This window comes from Erpetoichthys calabaricus (assembly GCF_900747795.2).
Source record: "Erpetoichthys calabaricus chromosome 1 unlocalized genomic scaffold, fErpCal1.3 SUPER_1_unloc_5, whole genome shotgun sequence".
Lineage (NCBI taxonomy): Eukaryota > Metazoa > Chordata > Cladistia > Polypteriformes > Polypteridae > Erpetoichthys > Erpetoichthys calabaricus.
This window is the reverse complement of record NW_026261596.1, coordinates 741,940-763,156: the sequence shown is the minus strand read 5'-3', so window position 1 is coordinate 763,156 and position 21,217 is coordinate 741,940. Positions and strand designations below refer to the sequence as shown.

Genomic DNA, 21,217 nt, shown 5'->3' with positions numbered 1-21,217 from the left:
GTCTGTCATCTCCAGTCATCTGACGGTGACTCCTGTACTCGGCTTTCTGTTGGCCAAACCCTGTGAATTAGCACATTTTCCAGAGGTCCATGAATCCCCTCTTTTACGTGGTCTTTTGAGTCGAAAGCTAAACCGACCAACCCGAGAGCAAAATGGCCAAGGCAGTGTGTGCGGAGGAGCCTAACCTCATCTCTAATAATAATAATAATAATAAATTTTATTTATATTGCACTTTATATTTTATCAATCTCAAAGTGCTACAGAGTAACAATAAAATAATAAAAGAAGAGAATCTACTTGTACTTTAACAGAATGTCTTTCTAAAAAGATGAGTTTTTAGATTCCTCAGTCGACTGTGGGGCTCTCAGGTAGTCATGGAGGGCGTTCCTCAGCCTCAGCGCCACAGATGACAAGGCCCTATCACCCATACTGCGACGCTTGGTTCTAGGGACTTGGATAGTGTTAGTGTGTACAGAGCGGAGGGTGCGTGAGGAGGTATAAGGAGTTCCTGTAAGTAAAGGGGGGCATGTCCATCAATACACTGATGGGTGAGGAGGGAGACCTTGTACTCAATTCTGAGTGGGACAGGGAGCCAGTGAAGGGTTTTCAGGATTGGGGTGATATGGTCATGCTTTCGCACCCTCATCAGGATCCTGGCAGCGCTATTCTGGATATACTGGAGTCTCTGGATACTCTTGCCGGGAATCCCGATAAAGAGCGCATTACAGTAATCCAGCCTGGAGAAGACAAAGGCATGGACGAGCTTCTCTGCATCTGCCAGGGTGAGACTTGGGGGGAGTTTAGCGATGTTCTTGAGGTGGTAGAAGACTTACAGAGGTATTTGATGTGGGTGTCAAAGGTGAGTTTGAGGGTCCATTTTAACACCCAAATTGGTGACAGATGTAGAAAGGGGGATGTTTTGGCCAGCGAGAGTGATACTAGTGATGATAGAAGAGCGGAGATGGTGTGATGTGCCAACTAAGATGGCTACTGTTTTGGATCTGTTTAGCTGAAGAAAATTGAGCCTCATCCACACCTGTATCTCCTCCAGGCAGGTAGTCAATGTAGATATTGGCAGAGGAGCAGTAGAGGAGATGGGGGTGGTCCTGAGGTAAAGCTGAGTGTCATCAGCATAACAATGGAAATATAAACCATGTCTGCTAATGACATTTCCAAGAGGGAGCATGTAAATGGTGAAGAGGATGGGTCCAAGCACAGTGCCCTGTGGGACACCACAGGTGACGTTGTGGGTATGAGATTTTGCACTGCCCAGGGCGACATGCTCAGTTCTGCCGGTCAGGTAAGATGTGAACCAATTGTGAACATTTCCTGAGAGTCCAATGGTGTATTTCAGGCGGTGAAGGAGGATGTTATGGTCTATTGTGTCAAAAGCAGCTGTCAGGTCAAGGAGGATGAGTAATGAAGGGGAACCAGTATCTGCTGTTATCAGAAGGTCATCTCCACATTCAGCCAAACCCCAACTCACACACTGCAGACCACCCATCTGTGGGCGCCGCTACGGCCTTTCAGACAACGGGCTCAGTGCACTAAGCTTGAAGTGCTCGGCCGAGGCTGCTGAGAGACGAGGATTCCATCTCACCGTTTGGACTGGGATGTGAGATCCTGTCCTTCCAGAGGTAACGTGTTGTCCATCACGAGCTCCAAGCAGAGTGCAGATAGCAAACTGAGAAATGCAGTGAAGTAACCGATCAGTTAAATCACATCATGGCAGTAACACATGCAGTGTGCGTACAGCTTTACTACGACTCTTTGTTTTTCACCATCGAGACAAGTGAAGAAAAGAAACGCGCTGAACTGGAGGAGATTAGGATTTTGTAAGTAATGAGCAATGTAATGAATTTAATTTAAGTGATGTTTCCCAGCACTGGTCGCTTGTGAACTTTTGTTTTTGTATCTGAGATATCATCACTTAAACAACTGGTGGAAATAAACTGAAGTCTGCTTAAGCAACTGGCTAAATAAATAGGCAGAAACGCAATAATGTTTTACTTTTCATCTTCATATCATTTTAAAGACAGAATTATTGACATAACCAATCAAAGTCCAACTAATTTGCATTGTTGTGTGGCTCTAAAGTATTAATTAATTAATCCTACTTTGAGCCATTCACTAATTAGTGTTGTACTGTTTGTTCATTTGTTTCTGTTACACAAAACTGTTCAATAAAGAAACCAAAATAATTTAATATACAGAGGCAACTGATTATTAAAACTGTTTTGTATTAGAAAGTAATCCCTGAGTTATTTCTGCTTTAAAGAAAAATATTAATTTGCTTGAAGGAAATATGACAAATTGTAATTAATACAAAGTGACTTTCGATTACAAATTTGAACTGAGAGATTAATTGCAATTGAATTTTTAATCAGGTGTCCTCATGCAAACACATAATTTAGAGCCATTACAAATGATGAAAATCATAATAATTGTGTACAATATCCAGCGCCATTTCTTGCTCTATGAAGTCTCCACAGAAGCAGAGGGCCATCGAAGCCACTAAGGGCCCCCAAGCTGCAAGTTCAGCCTCAGTATATTTGTGGAGTATGAACATCACCTGTCTGTGTGTAGCCAGCTAAGCCCCGTCATGTGTTTCATGAAGCACTTACAGTATCTGATTACAAATTAAACATTTGATTTAAACAAAACTCCGCTGCAGTGGCAGGAAAGCTTTGGCTTGTGTTTGTGGGGTAATTAATTCAAAATCAGTGATTATCACCAGACAGTCGTGTCGCACAATGAGTGACGTCTACCGCCAGGAATGATGGGAAGCCTGACTGAGAGTCAGGAGGACAATAACAGGAGCGAAAGTCACATTGATACCTAAGATGGCATGAGAAACGTAAAAAGAAGAAACTTGAAGAGAGAATGTGCACAGAATGAAGGTAAAGCATTTGTTAACGATGATGCGATGGATCAGAGGTGGGAAGAATCGAAATAAAACAACTTCGTTACTGTGCTTGAGTAGAATTTTCAGGTAGGTTATTTGTATCTTTACTTGGGTATTTTATTTATTTGAGACTTTTTATTTGAACTCATTGCATTTAAAAGGAAAAAAATCTGTTCCCTACAACATAAATAAATCAATAAAACATCTGCAACTTACTATGTAACAACAACAACATTTATTTCTATAGCACATTTTTATATAAATAATGTAGCTCAAAGTGCTTTACATAATGAAGAAAAGAGAACTAAAAGACAAAGTAAGAATTAGAATAAGAGAACACTAATTAACATGGAATAAGAGTAAGGTCCGATGGCCATGGAGGACAGAAAAAAAACAAAAAAAAAAAACTCCAGATGGCAGGAGAGATAAAATAAAATCTGCAGGGGTTCAAGGCCACGAGACCACCCAGCCCCCTCTGGACATTCTACCTCACATAAATGATCAGTCCTCTTTGTATTTAGGGTTCTCATGGAAGGACTTGATGATGACGGTCATGTAGACTTCTGGCTTTTAATCCATCAATGGAGGAACATCACGGTGCTTTGATCAGGTGGTGGAGGTGCAGGTCAACACCACAGAAAACCAGGAAAAGAAACAGAAGAGAGAGTAGGGGTTAGTACAGATTGTAGAGCCACCATGAATAGTTATGATAATGAACTGAATATGCAGAGTATCAGGATTAAATGAAGGTGAACTTATCAGAAAGTCATATTACAGTAATGTGTTTTCAGCAGTTTGTTAAAGTGCTCCACTGTATCAGCCTGGCGAATTCCTACTGGCGGCTTTTCCAGATTTGAGGTTCATAACAGCAGAAGGCCGCCTCGCCACTTCTTTTAGGTTTTGCTCTTGGAATTCTAAGCAGACACTCATTTGAGGATCTGAGGTTACGATTTGGACTATAAGGTGTCAGACATTCCGATATATAAGATGGGGCGAGATTATTTAAGGCTTTGTAAACCATAAACAGTATTTTAAAGTCAATAATTGTATTAAATTATTCGCATGTATATGCGAAATTGAAGGACTATTCCATCTCTTATATATATTTCTCTTCTGGTTCGTCCTACTTCCATTTCAAAACCGGTCCCCAGCCGACATGGCATTTCTCGACAAGCTACTGAAGTACGTTTACAAAATAAATCAAACTCTACATGCAGCGCAAAATGTACTTCTCCAGAGTCCAGCTAGATTCCATGCTCAGGACCATCAACCCCTTCGCTAAATCACACAAACACACGCATGAAATCGCTCAGTCCAATCCAACAGCATCTGTACGAATGGTTTTCAAGGAATACCCTGAGCAGGATTTACGACGATACAATGTTCCCGACATGTCACACCGATGTTGCAGAGATTTTCGTCGGAGAAGATGGAGAACTGCCTGCCGAAAGGGACATTTGCATCTATCCCATAGGCAACTCCTGTAAACAGATTTCCACGCTCAATATGAATTGCGATCCTAAGGTTTACACACTTTTATTCCCTTATGGAGACATTGGCTGGCACAAAGAGTTACAACATGTTTCCCGATAAAAGAATCGCCAAGCGAATCAGGATTACTCAACGTCAATTGTACGCGTACAGATTATCAATCAGGAATACATTTAGTATTTTACACTCCAGCGGTAAACTATTCTAACAGTCCGTCGTAGATGCGTATGTTAAAACAGAGGGCGCGCGTCTCAACGATCTCAGATCACATCAACAAGATCTGCGCGTGGAACAACACAAAGGACTATCAGACACACCGCAAGAAAAGGCTGAAAATAACAACATACGTGTAGGAATAATGATCAGATTACCGTCCACATTTCGAGGAAGTCCAAGATACATGAAACAAAACTACCAGGATGCCATGGCCATAGTACGTAAATTCGGAAAGCCTGATTTATTTATCACTTTCACATGTAATTCTACATGGACTGTCGGATAGCCAAAGACCGGAGCACAGACCTGATATTGTAGTAGCGAGTCTTTTGGATTAAGATGAAGGAATTACTTAGAGACATTCTACAATCAACATCTTTTTTGGGGTTGTTATTGATTACGTAATCGAATTTCAGAAGCGCGGCCTTCCTCATGTCCATATGCTGTTTACTCGTCACAATAATTCTAACAACCACTCTTCAGCCCCGGTCAGTTGTTCGTGGCTTCTTCTAGGGTTAGAACTTTCGACTCATTATCTGTCGTCTCCACCAAAACACCTACAATATTCACAACTGCGTCTATCAAGGAGTATTTATTTCTTCTTGATTTCTGAATTCCTTTCTCACTGTTTTCCGTTCCTATTCTCACACCGCTGTGTGCTACGGCGGGTGTCGGCTAATTATATTAATTTGCACAATTTATGTCTTTCATTTCTGTGTAAAACAAAACATTAAACGCACGGGAGAGAAGCGAAAGGAACAGCAAAGGCAGCAACTGTGATGATTTAAAGGGCGAAGATATCGTCAAAACCAAAGTGAAGCAACGCTGGGCTTATTAATGATAACGAAGATACAAGGAGGTCACAAAATACGCCCCTTAACAAGTGGTTGGCACAAAAACGAGCCTTGGTGGTGAATGCGTCGCCTTTTGTCCCAACCATAAAAACAAAAGGTGATGGCTTTCAAAATTCACCTTCCGATATTAAAGAAACACATTGGAGAGAAACAACTGAAGAACTTCTGGTTGTGCAGGAATAGTTGGCATTCGCAGCAGGGGTGTCGATTAAAACACTTGGAAAGTAGATTTCAGATCCAAACTCTAATATGCAGATATAGACGTACATATACGTGTGTGTGTGTGTGTGTGTGTGTGTGTGTGGTATACAATTAAAAAGTTAAAGTAGAACGAGTCTCAGATCCCAAATTACACATAAAGGAAAATAGATAACGTTGCAAAAATCTTGTAAAAATATGAATCAGAAAATGACAATACTAAAGTTGGTCACTAGATGGCACCATTGTTACTACAGACACTATTGAGAAGCGTTTCACAGAAGTTAATGAAATTACAAATAGTAACAAAAAATAACGTTATTAATAAATTAAATATTCTGAGTTGGGCGGCACGGTGGCGCAGTGAGTAGCGCTGCTGCCTCGCAGTTGGGAGACCTGGGGACCTGGGTTCGCTTCCCGGGTCCTCCCTGCGTGGAGTTTGCATGTTCTCCCCGTGTCTGCGTGGGTTTCCTCCGGGCGCTCCGGTTTCCTCCCACAGTCCAAAGACATGCAGGTTAGGTGGATTGGCGATTCTAAATTGGCCCTAGTGTGTGCTTGGTGTGTGGGTGTGTTTGTGTGTGTGTCCTGCGGTGGGTTGGCACCCTGCCCAGGGATTGTTCCTGCCTTGTGCCCTGTGTTGGCTGGGATTGGCTCCAGCAGACCCCCGTGACCCTGTGTTCGGATTCAGCGGGTTGGAAAATGGATGGATGGATGGATATTCTGAGTTAACGGTGCCTTATAAGAACTACAGAAACAAAGTTCTCAAAAATATACTATAATATAATAATAGCTTATTTGTTCTAAAATAGACCATATATGCGCAAACAATTTAATATGAACACAATTCTTATTTTGCAATTCTTATTCCATTCTTATTTGCAGTGGTGATGGACAGGCTGACAGACAGACGACATTAGACAGGAGTCCCCGTGGACTGTGATGTTGCTGATGACATTGTGATCTGTAGCGATAGTAGCGAGCAGGTTGAGGAGACCCTGGAGAGGTGGAGATCTGCTTGTTAGAGAGATCTCAATAATAAGGAGACACGGCTCACATTTCAAGGTGCACCTCCCAGTATGCACGAGAGCGCATATTATGGGATGTTAAAATAAACGAAGGAGATGCACGTGTGCTGCAGTAGTCAGTTTCCGCGTACAGAAAGTGCTCGTTGACTGGTGCGCTGTGGTAATAATAATGTAGCGCCCCCTGAGTCCTGACCTGAGAGAGACGCGCTGCTCAGGTGGTCGAGACCTGTCTGAGAAGGACGGGACTCCCTGGAGAAGCCGACAGAAAAGCAGCTCTGCCATCTCCGTTTTACAGACGCAGGCACTAAGTGTGCACAGTAGCGGCCAGGAGACGTGCCGGGGGTCCAGCTGCCAGGTGGCCTGTTCGCCTGTGACTCTCGCAGAGCCGACTGCCAGGGCCATACGAGTGCAGCGCTGTGTCTGCGAGCGCCGATCTCCAAACTGATTTTTTTTTGACGGCGTCTCCGGCAGTCCCGACGCTTCGACCAGTTTAGCACGTGTGTGACATTTTACTGCTTCTGTCGGTGGGTAGAATCGCAGGTCTGTCTGGGGAATTATTTGGGTTACAAAAAGTGTTCCGACATAGAAAAACGGCTGGAAATGCTGCTCTACCTACATTAGTGTTCCTGGCACGCAAAGAAATATCGCGGTAGCTGCCATACGTGCGTTACTGGAGTGGTCATGTTGTATTATTTACATAAATTACTTAAGATGCAGCAAACTGGAATAATGGTGAGGTAATAATCGTCTATTTCGTAGAATTCTGACATCATATTAGGGAGTCGTCACTGCACGCTACCAGACAGCAGAGCCGCCATAAGCTACAAGGCAGATGCATAAGATCACTATTTGTATTTTATATGTGCGGCCGAATAGAAACGACAACAATCTGAACTACCATTTGATAGACGTGCTGAATCCGAGGAGGTGAAGTCTTTCACTGCGGCCATGTAAGCAAATATTGTGTTCAATAGTTTAGGAAACATAATGACGCCTTTCGTGGGTCCAGCAACAAATTATTTACAGAAAATAATGGCAAACTCCTTGGACGTATTGAAATGATAGCCACATTTGATCCTCCTATGGATGAGCATTGAGAAGATTTTCGAATAAGGGAATATCGGAGTTGCGAAATTCAGAATGAAGCGATCAATCAAAAAATAAAACCGAAATAAAGGAGCGCAAACAAGAAACGTAAATATCTTTCTGTTCTTTTGGACATTAACAGATATCAGTCATGAGGAACTGAAGAAAGGCAGACTTGCAATACGCAGTAGTCGCTGTGGTGTGTCGGTTAGAACACAGGAACTAATCCAACCATTTCAAGAAATCGCTTTAATGTTGAGGATGCCAAATTTCACATGAAGTAGAATAACTGTACAGGTAGGTGAGTAGGTATATGTGTGGTTATTTGGTCAACAACACACAAACTTAAACTTTTTCCAGCGGCTCCAGTAGTTCCGGCTTTCACGAGGTACATCTCACAAAACGCGCATGCACCCTGCACACGCCACGGTTTTCACGTTATCATGCTTCAGCGCCTTAAAGGCTCAGGATCCTTTTTTACAGGAACAGTTAACATTTATAATAAGAATTGAGAAATTTCCAAACGATGACATCACAATAAAGAATATTTCCCTGATTTTCTATCAGTTATTAAACTACAGGATCTAACTGAAGGGCTCAGAGGCCATCTTGCCGATACGGGGTTATCTCTCCAAGACAGCAGGGGACAAGGTGAAGATAACGGCGCCAATGTGGTTGGAAGCACCAAGGAGCGGGGCCGGCTCTACGCTCGGGGCAAGAGGGGGCAATGCCCCCTTAAACAAACGTCCTGCCCCCTTAAATCAAACTTTTATAAGTTGAGAAAGAAAATAATAGATTACCCACAAACTGAATATGGACAATATTTACTACAGTAGCTGAAAAATCCACTGGAAAAGGCACGAAATGAGATGATAGGTTTTCACCTCTTGTTCGCTCTTTCCCTCCGTGCTCTGTTTGTGCGCATGCTCACACAGCACTCGGCAGAGGATCCCCCACTCACCCTCCCCCCAGCTAAACATCCAATCACTGTTAGTATGCAAATGACCCGGTGTCAGGTTTCTCAGTAGGCAGGGGGGCAGAGCAAAATGACCTGCGCAACAGCGGGAGGCTTTGAAGAAGCAGCAAATCTCTGTCGTCAAAATCATAGCGACTCGTGAGATAATTAACAACCACTAAAATATACATCTATATTTGTACAGTCAATGGGGGACTAGTCCATTGTTCTTGCTCACAGTTCCAGTCTGGTAGAGAAGTGTTTCTTTCTCGATCCCACAAGCACCACTGTGAGCCTGTCTGCTGCATAGAGCCGACTGGAGGACCTGTGTTTGTCTGTCAGACCCCGACACAAAGCCCCCGCCCCAGCTTTCAACTCTGCACTCCACAGTTTTCTCGTTTCATATACTGATGTAATCACAGCGATTTTAGTAAAGCTTATTCACTTTCCACCCCAGCTTCCAGCAGCAAACAAAAGGGAAAGTTAGTGCTGTGAGATGCATCCTTTTTCCAAGCTTTTAAAAAGTGATGCTGCTGCTGGTACATCAGAGACAGCAGCTAACATGTCTACTCCTGTGGCATCAACAGGCACTGCTTCTCCTGTACCTCTGCCAACAATTGCTACCGCAAAGCAACCCGCTCAGCTACCCAGTGACTTAAATGGCAATACACCATCTCAGCCAATACTGGCTAGTTACCCCAAACGTGTATTTGGCAATCCAGACCGTGTCAGAGAGGCTGAGAGACAACTCACCTTGGAATGCACATCCCTAATGCGGTCCTCGCCAGACTCTGTGCACGTGACACCCCCAAGGTGATTTTAGTATGGAATGTTTATTTTTGGTATTTGATACATTTAATGTGTACTGTGAATAAAACCATGTACTCTTTGACTCTTTCAAACAGAGCCACAGCCTTCACATCAGCCCTGGCCCCATCCTTGGGAAGTAGCATGTTCCCACAGACCAACTATGGCAACTTTTGCGTGTTTCCGAGGCTCAAAGAGTCCACAGTGCCACTGCAGATGCCACTGTGGAGGTGAAGAGATATCTAACAGATGCCTATCTTGGTAGACAAGAAGATCCACTCCTGTATTGGAAAGAGAGAATAACTGTTTACCCCATCTTTATCAGCTTGCCATCAATATCTTTGTCTGCCAGCAACGTCTGTTCCCAAGTGAACGCATTTTTTCAAAGGCTGGAGAAGTCCTCTGCAAAAAAAGGAGTCACCTGAAGCCCAGCACAGCACAGCAAATCATTTTTCTAAATAAAAATGTCTAAAACCGCTGCACTCGCCAACTTTATTGAAAGCTTCCCAGGTCAAAGTTCTTGAGCGTCCACATCCCAGTGATACTTGAAATGGTTGTGTTGACAGAAACTTGAATGTGTTTGGCTATTTGGCCACCTCGGACTTTGGAAGGAGCGCTGGGATTAACTGCAGTTCTAGTTCTACACTTTTTTATTGGATTTGTACGACTATTTCACTCCAGTTTTTATGGAGTTGTAAGTGTGTGTTTTTTGGGTTTTTTCCCTCTATAAAGGTGAGTTACTTTTAAGTAACATTTTGACATCTTGATGTATTAAGTATCAGAGTGCAGTGGAACTGTTTTAACTTAACTGAACCCATGGTATGAGGGTCACAATTGTTCACTTCAGAAACCTTGTCCATTTTTATTATATACAGCTTTATAGTCTACACTGATTTAGAGGAATTGTTTACTTAAATGTAACTTGTAAATTACTATAGTTACTGTTAATATTCAGAATTAAGGGCAATTTTGTTGCTTTCAATGTTTTCCAGACTACCAAAAAACTACAATGCATTTTGATGACTTTTGAGAAGTGATTTAGGCCTAACAAATGTCTCAAGATCAGCACTCTGTCAAAAACCACTGGCGAGGCGGACACTTTGGAAATTTAAGAGGACAAGTGTTTCTGTAAATTTGTTGTTTTGTTTTTATTTTTGGCTGTATAACAAGTAAACCTGTACCACTTTGGGAAAATGCAGTGAGGTAGTATTAAATTTAAGATATAAATTACATTTTGTGTTTACAATCTGGTGGGCTTGGACCAATGGTTCATTTTACAAACCTTTTACCCACAGTCTGGGACAAATACAGGCAATCCTGCCAGTATACAGTAGTTATGAAACACATGTTATGACTGCATTCATTTTAATGGCAGCCAGTGTGTAGCTTGATATTTTGCTGATTAACAGAATTGAAGTTGGGAGTGGGGTTAGACCTGCTGTGGCCAGTTACTTTAGGCAGAGGTGACCGTCTCAAGCCAAGTCTTTCCATCTTTGGAGATGAGGGTGCATTGTCCCCCATGTCACAAGGCTCCTGATGGCATACTTTGAGAAGTTTGGTGCACTTGTTGTCAATGCTGAGATTAGTAAACATGACTTTTCAATGCCACACTTTAAAGGCCTACTTTATTTGTCTTAAGTGATCCTGTAGTTTCTATTTAGCAGGTTTCTGCTACTCCTGCTGTCCTAGAAAAGACTCTGCTTGACAGAATCCCACAAGACTGATTTTGTTCTTGGTATGTACCCTACTGTTCATAACAGTACACTGGACATTTTATTAAACAATATTTTTGTTTGAACATATCGGATCATTAACATTTAAATCATGGTTGGTATAACAAATACCTGATACTTTACTTATGGGTCTCAATTGTTAAGCATGATGTTAATACAAAATGTCTGTTTCAGGTGACTCACTAATGACTGCACAGACGATGCTGAGCCTTGAGACCAAGTGGTGTGTGAGGGGCGACGTTCACCTGCGTCTTTTTGTGAATGGAATTGTACTGATCAAGTTTTTCTACAATAAAAATACAAAGAAGCAGCATTGACCCTTAATTTCTATGAAAGTGCAAAAAACTTTGACATGTAAATTGTTTTTTGTGCTTTAAGGGTTGCTAAAGCTATTCAATCTTACTACTATGCTTTGGTTTGGTTCTGCTTATTCTACGCTATTCAGAGAATTCTCTTATCAAGACTGTTCACAACAGCATGTTGAGTTACAGAAAATGTAATTTGTGAAGTGACAACCTCTATGCAAAATTAATTTAACAATTGAAGACAATTTGTAGTTATTTTGTACAAAATGTGTAATGTGAGCAAAAACTAGAACTCTGTACATGGCAGAGGAGCACACCGACATGCAGATTAAGTCCAGTTTTTAAATGTTTTCCTTGTAAAGTTAATCAAAACCTTGTAATCTGACAGTCTGAGTCATCTGTGAAGAAAAATCCTCTGCAGTGGAGGACATTTGTGTTTATGCAGACCTTGTATGTATCTGCTCCTAGTTTTAGTCCTGTTCCAATTATGAATTCAGTTTTTGTACACTGGCCAGCACTTTTCTAGTCCTTAACTTTCTGAATCATTAGCAGGAAAAGAATCTGTACAACGTTCATTAATGCAACTGGACAGAACTGGTTGGTTTTTGTACAAATTACTTTGTCCGCTCGTGTTTTTGGGTTATTGCAAACTGTCTTTATTAAAACTTAATTTGAAATGTCAAACGGGCTGAAAGTGTGGGTTTTTTTCTTGGTTTTGTAGGATGTGCAACAAATTTACTTTGCATTGTCCAGATTTGTTTTCCATAGTGACACATTTCTTTCTATTCTACAAAGATGGGGACTATTCTGGGTTGAATTTTAGTAGTTATTTTAATAAAACTTGAGCACAATTGATGATAAAGGAAACTGTAATGAATTGCCATTGAGTTATTTCAATTATGCATCTGGGTATTGCATTATGTGTAAACATTACAGTACTTTAGTGCAAATTTAAGAGCATTTCACATTAGACTACTGGCAGTGTAATGTATTGTAGATACAGTATTACTGTTTTACTAGCAATTCTTCTAGTTATTGCAGAACTTAGATTGACAGTTAGTGATGGACCAATCGCATTTCCACGAGGTGTAGTCTAGTTTGGTTGAAGAGTTAAATTCAAATTCTGATATATGCTGGTTTTTACATTGGAATTAGAATATGAATGTACATTGTGCAGATTAAATTCCTGATTAGGAGTCTAACACCAACCAGGTTTTCAAGGAGCATATGCCGCATAATCGGAACTATCAATCAAACGCATCCAGGCAACGGCAATCTGCAATCGCCAGACAGATGCTGACCAGGTTTGTTATTGAACACGAGACCTGGCTGTGCGACTGGCGTAATTGTCAAGTCACCGTTACGTTTACTTCTAAACAACAGTAATCAGTGCTGGCGCCTAACGTAAGTGTATCTAGTGAACGTTGATCCGATTACTGCAGAATAATTACTTGCTAAGCGTATGCCGATTTACAATGCTTGACATTATTGCCAATTATAATTTTTGACTTCAAAGATGTCTATCACAACTTCATAGACATTTGGTGTTCGTCCCTCAATGCTCTGATAAGACTTTACTGTTAATACAAATGGCCAGGAGATGTCACTAGAGAGGTGAGTGTCAAATGCTTCGAAGCTTCGATACGATTTCCGACACAATTGCTTCGTGAGGCTTCACTCCGCTCAACATTTGACACTCACCTCTCTAGTGACACCTCCTGGCCATTTTCATTAACGTTACACAAACTTATGAATCCCACTTCAATGACGTCTGTTAAAACTCTTATTGCTTTTACTTTTTCGCTGCTACAGACTGACAACGAAGAGAAGGGATCGTCAGCAGCTTCTAGGGTCTGATGTCTAAAAAAATATAATATAACTAACGCCGACAGGCACAATGCACTATACGATAGCAAGAGTTAAACAAAATAAGACGCCTCACCTCATGGATTCCCGGGGCTCTTTCAATTAGTATTTACTTTTGCACTGTATCATTATAATCGCTACTGTTATTAGTATTATAATTAACTCTCATCTTTTCTTGAGATCACATTTAATAGCCTTAAATGTTTTCTTTGTTCTGACTTAATTAAAACGGAGTAGACGGAAAATAAAAGTTTATCCCTATACTTTGCCATGATATATATAGGTAAGCACATTTGAGAACGAAAAGGTGAAATCTTTCAATCACAGATGTTATTATTCGATCAAAGTACTGAAATATTTCATTTATTTTAATACTTTACAATATTTTGTGGAGCACAAAGGTAATGAGTTTGCTATGACGAAAAGACGCCCGTCAGTGGCTCAACTGACTAAGGTTGTTGCTTTTCAAATTCTGAGCGTAGTGTTAGCCCGAGTTCGATCGAATTAAAGACTCATCATAATTAAAAAAATGATCAGGAGTGAAATCATTATAACCAATTTGAAATAAATAATTTTGAGAGATACTATGGAAGGATCGCATAAGAGATTCGTTTGGGAATCATCTCCACTTAGAATCGCCATCAAAATGCAATGACTACTTGCGTAAGGCAGCTCACGTATTTACATTAATTCATCTTCTATTCATCGCCATTTGACCGTCCCATGAACCCCTCCATTGAATAAGGTGATAACAAACCCACTGTGGTAGATCAGGTTGAATTTGCTCTGCTGCACCAAACATTCAAAGGTGTCCATCTGGAGCTCATCAGAGAGGCTGAGAGACACGGCGCAGATCAGTCACGGCACACCGTCACACAGACAAAACACGGGACACTCCGAGGTGAGCATTGCACGTATCAAGGTCGGCATTAAAGATCCTCTTGAGTGCTGAGGCAACAACAAAAAGCAGCGCGGGGATAAACACATCTGGACCTGCTGTCGAAAAAGCATTTGCCTTTACCAGCAGCATCCCTCCCTCGTGAACACATCTCAAGGTCCGGACAGGCGATCAGTAAAAGTTGTCTTAGTCACAGGCACAGTGCAATAATAAAACATAGTTGTCCAGTCTTTATCATTTCTTAAGCAATCTTCCAGTTATAGAGGCACAATCCCATTTACTAACACATTTTACCGTGTAGCTCTCCCCCCCCCCCCCCCCCCCCCCACAAACACTCAAAGTAAACATATTCCACCTTTATAATTAATATTTAAAAATTTAAACTGCTAAACCCACCATCAACAACAACAATAACAGTTGAAATCGTCACTCAAATTTTTTTTTTTTTTGTTATAGACTGCTGTTAAATGAAAAAAAAAGAAAAACAGACTCTTTTGGGTGACAATTCACAATGAGTGGACGTGGAATCCGAACCCACGCAAGTCTTATTATGGAATAGCAAGGCTACCGCTGCACCACTACTGTTTTCAGCAGAGTGGACGTATATAATTATGTTTTTTTATGGAGCTTTGCAACATTTAGGCTGATCAGACCATAATATATTACAGCTCATACTCACATATAACCTCATTGTCCAGTCACCACCAGGACCATTCAGGAATGGACAACAAAGGCTGGGGAGACTCTGAAGGACGCCTTTGAGAACACTGAGTGGGATATTCTTTGTGACTCACACAGCCAGGACACTGAGGGTCTCAGCCACCGTGTCACAGATCACATCAATCTTTCTGTGGGTAGCACTGTCCTCACAAAGGCAGGGTGCTGTTTCCCCAACAACACAATCACAAAAAACTTGAAAGGCTGCTAAATATGAAAAACTTGCAGGTCTGGAGATAAAATCAAGGTGGTGCAGTCAGAACTGAAGCAACAGCTCTGTGAGTGGGAAGCCCACTACAGAGACAAACGTGACCACAAGTTACAACAAAACAACATGAAGGAAGTGTGGAATGGGGTGAGGATCATGACAGGCAGCTGTAAAACATGCAGAGGAAGGGCATAAGAGCAGAGACAATGAACTGAAGCGGATCTTCAGAAGGTTTGACTCATTCTTGTCAATGAACAGCAACAGCACTGGGTATGGGGTTCACAGGAGGATTCACTTAAGTTTGTTACTGGGCTGAAGAACGCGAACGCGCCGCGCGCCCGTCACTCAAGTCACGTGCGGTAGGTTCTGGAGGTTCTGCTCCAGCTTTATAACACACTGGTGAGACCTCATCTGGAGTCCTGTGCACAACACGGTTATTTAATTACAAATTCATTTGGGTCAGATTTTAAAACCAAGAAATTTAGCTGGGACAGACATTTTCAGTGGCCAGTAAACAGACTAATTTTAAAACAACACAAATGAATGTGCTGACAAACAAGTCATGTTTATTCATTGTTACCCTTTTAAATTTGGTCAGATCTGACACAGGCACATCATAAAGTGCATAAAAATCAATTAAAACGCTACAACAGAACAGAATCTGAAGTAGTAGCAATACTGTGTTTTTTATTCAGCTTTTGAAATTAAAAAATATAAACATTTTGCTCACATCTGACCAAGGCATATCTCAGAGTTCATAAAAATAAAAAGTGCACAATATTAGCAATAAAATTTGTTTCCCTTTTGAAATAAAATATATTTTGGTCATGTATGACCCAGGCAAATCACAAAGTGTGTTTATCAGATTAGACAAGCACTATCACTGCTCTCAAAGCTCTCAGCGCACAAAGCCATGACAAGTGATATCAGCGACTAACACACGTGAACACAACGACTACTGCACTCTGAGGGGACACAGGAGGTTGTCCATGATCAGACAAACAAACGGTTCTGTGGCAGCACCAAACAAACGCAGCAACTCCGTTGACTCTGTTGATTAAATAGGCTCCCATAAGGCAGTCGGACACTGAGCCACCCAGCCTCTCTCCAGGCATAGCGCACTGTCACGTGACCCTATATCGACCGCTGGGTGACGTCATCCAAAGCGACGGCTACTGTAGCCACGCTGCCACTGTCTCGCTTTGTGAAACGCTACGGACGCAGGGCTGTTACTGAGTGAGACAGAAGTGTGAACGACTTCAGAAAGAATCTCATCGCCACGAGGCAGACAGTAAGTGTTCTGGATTTTGGGGATGCACTTTATGGACGTGTGAGTTTTCATTAGCCCCATTAGAATCGCCGCGCGCGATCTTTTCGTGTTCTTTAGCCCCCCGCCGAACTTTGCTCAAGTGAGTCCTCCTGTAGCCACCCGCGTGTTGTTTCTGTTCATTGGTATCAGCGGTTCACGTAACGTGGCTGAGTCCCAAATTTTAAATCGTAGCACCCAGTCACACGGCTGGCGCCTGTTCATTCATCTCCGTGTGTTCCTTTTGTCGATTCCTTCTCGAATCGCAGACATCGAGGAGACGGCCATTGCACACGTACGGCGCTTTGATTTCTGCCTTTGTTTCTCTTTTGTTCCTCCGTTGTGTTCAAAGACAGTCGCGGAGGTGGTGACCGGCCGGCCATTAAAAGAATAGCGAGGAGTCAGATTAGTAAAAGTGAAAATCGAACTGGAGTCCATGGCCGTGGAGAAGAGTCTTAGAGAATACGAGCAGAGAACAAATACTAAGATATAGTGATCGAAAACGGCAGTGCTGCCATGAAGAAATTCGCCTTTAAGAGTATAAATTATATGATCTTAACTGGTAAAGGTTTGCAGTCAGTATCTGTATTTACACTCACGGCCTCAAACCTGCTTAACCCAATGCAGACAGCAGACATTTACATGCATTGCTTGAATGGACACTTAAATGGGTGTCTTTTTTCCCCCATTTAACTTGTATCAAATATGACAAACTCCCATGTTTCAGTGCTAAAGCCAAACCAGTAATGTCTGTTAGTAAGTATTAGAGAAGTTAATAGAGATTTGTGGTTTGTGTTACTGCCTTAACAGTTCTAGCAGACTGAATTTGAATCTCAGCCTGTTTTTTAAGTCTCTATGCAGTGTCCATGTCTGCTCTTTTATTCTTATTTGCTCCACTTCTCTAAAGATGCTCAGGTTTAGTGGCCTGGCAAATCTAACTTGTCTTGGTGTGGTTGTGGACTTGAATGTGAGTGTACCCTATGTGAGTGTCAGTATTTGGCTCCTGCCCTTTACAGGTACTCTGGTTTTATTTCTGTACCCCAATAACTTCTATTTGTGTTTGTTTTGGCTACTTATACATGTGACTTTATCATACAAACCCAACCAGGCTGTGTGGGTGACCCCATGTGCCACTCTTAGGTGAACACCACTGTCAGGACTGGCATCCTTCTTCTGGCCAAGACCCACTTTCATTTAATTAGAATTTTCATTAAGGTCAATAATGAACTGCTTTTACTCTGGACCCCCCTTTTAATAGTAATACATTTTATTTATACAAGGCGCCTTTCAGAGAACTCGAGGACAATGATCAATAATAAATAAATGACACAATTATAAACAACTTAAAACATCAGAAACTCTAAAAATTAAAACCAAACAAAACCACTGTAATCATAAGGAAAAATAAAAAGCCATTTTAAACAGATGCGTTTTAAGTTTACATTTGAAGGATGAATATGATTTTATGTTTCTGAGCTCCGCAGGTAATGAATTCCAGAGCTTGGGAGCAGAACGACTGAAAGCTCTGCTCCCCATGGTGGTTAGACGGACGGTCAGATGGATGGAGGAAGAGGATTTAAGGTTACGGGAGGGAATGGCAACATGAAGAAGGTCAGACAGATATGGAGTTGCAAAGTTATGAATGGCCTTAAATGTTAATAGCCGAATCTTAAAATTAGTTTGAAACTTGATCGGGAGCCAATGAAGCTGCTGCAAGACCGGAGTAATATGGTGAATAGATGGGGTTTGAGTAATGATGCGTGCTGCAGAATTCTGGACTAACTGAAGCTTATGAAGAGATTTATTAGGGAGACCAAAGATGAGTGAATTGCAATAGTCCAGCCGAGAAGTGACAAGACTATGAACAAGAATGGCAGTGGTATGAGGAGTGAGGGAGGGGCGAATGCGATTAATATTACGTAGGTGGAAGTAAGCAGACCGGGTGATGTTATTAATGTGAGATTGGAAAGATAGAGTACTGTCGAGGATGACACCCAGACTCTTGACCTGAGATGATGGGGGAAACAACAGAGGTATCAATAATAAGAGAAAGATTATTGGTTTTGGATAATGATGATTTTGAACCAATGAGGAGAACCTCAGTTTTGTCACTGTTTAATTTAAGAAAATTCGAAGAAAACCAGGATTTAATTTCAGCAATGCAGTCAATAAGCGAGGGTGGTGGAAAAGAGGAGATGGGTTTACTAGCAAGGTAGAGCTGGGTGTCATCACATAACAGTGAAAATTAATGTTATATTTACGAAAAATATTGCCAAGGGGAAGAAGGTAAATAATGAAAAGAAGAGGCCCCAGGACAGAGCCCTGGGGCACACCAGAAGTAACAATGGTGGGTTGGGATGTGAAGATTTTAAGCTGAATGAACTGAGTGTGCCCTGAGAGGTAGGATCTAAACCAATCAAGTGGAGTGTGAGTAATGCCAATCAAAGATAATCTATTAAAGAGAGCGGTATGACAAATAGTATCAAAGGCCGCACTCAGATCAAGGAGGATGAGAATAGTGATTAGATCAGAGTCAGCAGCCATAAGGAGGTCATTGGTAATTTTAACAAGTGCCGTTTCTGTACTATGAAGGGGGCGAAAACCAGACTGGAACTTTTCATATAGATTATTGTGAGATAAGTGGGTGTGAAGTTGGATGGCTACTATTTTTTCAAGAATTTTGGAGATAAAGGGCAAGTTAGAATTAGGGCGAAAAGTATTGAAATTAGTAGATAGATAGATAGATAGATAGATAGATAGATAGATACTTTATTAATCCCAATGGGAAATTCACATTCATAGTAGGATCAGCACCAGGTTTTTTTAGTATTGGAGTTATAGCAGCAGTTTTAAAAGATGAGGGAATAATACCAGTAGTAAGAGAAGAGTGAATGATAGCAGAAATGAGAGGGACTAGAGACGGGAGGCAGGCTTTAACCAGAACTGTAGGCAGGGGGTCCAGCTGACAAGTAGATAACTTAGATTTGCAGATGAGATCTGAGATTTCAGAGGAAGTGGGAAGCTGGAAAGAAGAAAGAGTGAATAGGCGAGTGTAGTTCAGAAGGAATACAGAGAGGATCTGGACCAAGGTGCTGATGTAGCCTTTGGATTTTCTCATTAAAAAAGGACAAAAGAGAATTACAGAAAGCAGTTGAGTAAAGGTGAGATGGTAAAGAGTCTAGAGGTTGTGTAACATTATTAAGTAAAGAAAACAAAGACTTGGTGTTACCTGTATTACAAGTGTTGTGATGTGAGATTTTACATATAATTGATAAATATTTTGTATGTCTTTATTTGATTTTTAGGCAAAGCAATGTAATTTAATGTTACTTTGGTGAGAGGCATTCGTGTTTGCCCCCCCCCCCCCTTTTTTACGACTGAGCTTTTTGAACTACATATCACCATTTAATCAGGTTGTATGGTTGCCAATATTCAAATGTACTTTGCATTTTGTTATTATTTATGAATATTATCAGAAATACATTATTTTATGTGTAACTTAACTTCTGCTTGTCTTTTTACTACATCTGATTGCCTGAGGTTATAGATATAGAAGGGAAGGTGGGGATAAGTTATATACAATAATACCTTATAAACAGTGGTAAGTCTGTGAGATTAGGCATTCTAAGGCTACATATTAATAATACAATAGGGGAAAGTAGAGCAATATATATTACTCTACCAAGACAAAACAACAAGTAATTGAGTGTAATAATTACATTTGGTTTGGGCTATACAATCCTTGTAATAGAGTACATGATTTTTATACATCTCTTTGTGGACAAAGTGTCCGGATTTTTTATATAACCTTTCAAGTTGCCTGCCCTTAGCTTTAAGAAGCCGAAGTTCAGGCATAAACCAGGGGGCAGAAAAAGAAACAGATCTGTTTTTTAGCGGAGCAAGAGAATTAAGAATACCATTAAGACAAGTGTTATAATATGAGACCAGTTCTATGGGAGTGGAAAAATGATAAAAGTCCATTTGGGAATCAATTCTAGAAGACAACAAATTCAAGTTAAGATTCTTAATGTTATGAAAGGCTATGAGACGTGGAAGCTTAGGAACAGAAAAGGTAAGTTTGGCATTGAATGAAAGGAGAAAATGATCGGTTATAGTGAGTTCATCTGCTGTAAGATCGAGAGGAACAACACCAGAGCAGCAGATCAGGTCCAAGATATGCCCTTTACAATGGGTAGGAACATCAGTGTGCTGCTGGTATCCAAAGCTCTTCAAGCAAGATAAAAAGTCTCTAGTGAGAGGGATATTGATATTGTCCAGATGTATATTAAAATCCCCCAGCAGAATTATATTTGGAGTAATTATAGATAAATGGGTAAGGAAGGTAGCAAGATCATTCAAAAAATTGTTGTTTGACTTAGGAGGACGGTAGACAGTTGCAATGATGATAGGAACTGGCCCACACAGTTGATTCAAAAGAGCTAACAGCAGGAGCATGCAACGGCAGGACTTTCCACTTCTCGCGATAAATTATCGTGACACCTCCTCCACTGCCAAAGGCACGGGGTTGACAAGTGTAAACAAACCTGGGGGGGGTGCATTCATTAAGTTGTGAAAAGTCTTGAGGTTGCTACCAAGTCTCGGTTAAACAGAGAAAGTCAAACTTACGGTCTATGAGGAGATCTGAAT

General features: G+C 41.2%; 1 protein-coding gene across 1 annotated transcript in view; it reads left to right on the top strand.

Moving 5' to 3' along the window:
- The first annotated feature begins 1,153 nt into the window (after window positions 1-1,153).
- The window catches only part of LOC127526431 (gastrula zinc finger protein XlCGF7.1-like), a 31,899-nt gene continuing 11,835 nt past the window's right edge, over window positions 1,154-21,217 (top strand). The window contains exon 1 of the mRNA XM_051921900.1: window positions 1,154-1,300. Within this exon, the coding sequence (XP_051777860.1) occupies window positions 1,154-1,300 (147 nt within the window). The remainder of the gene's footprint in view (window positions 1,301-21,217) is intronic.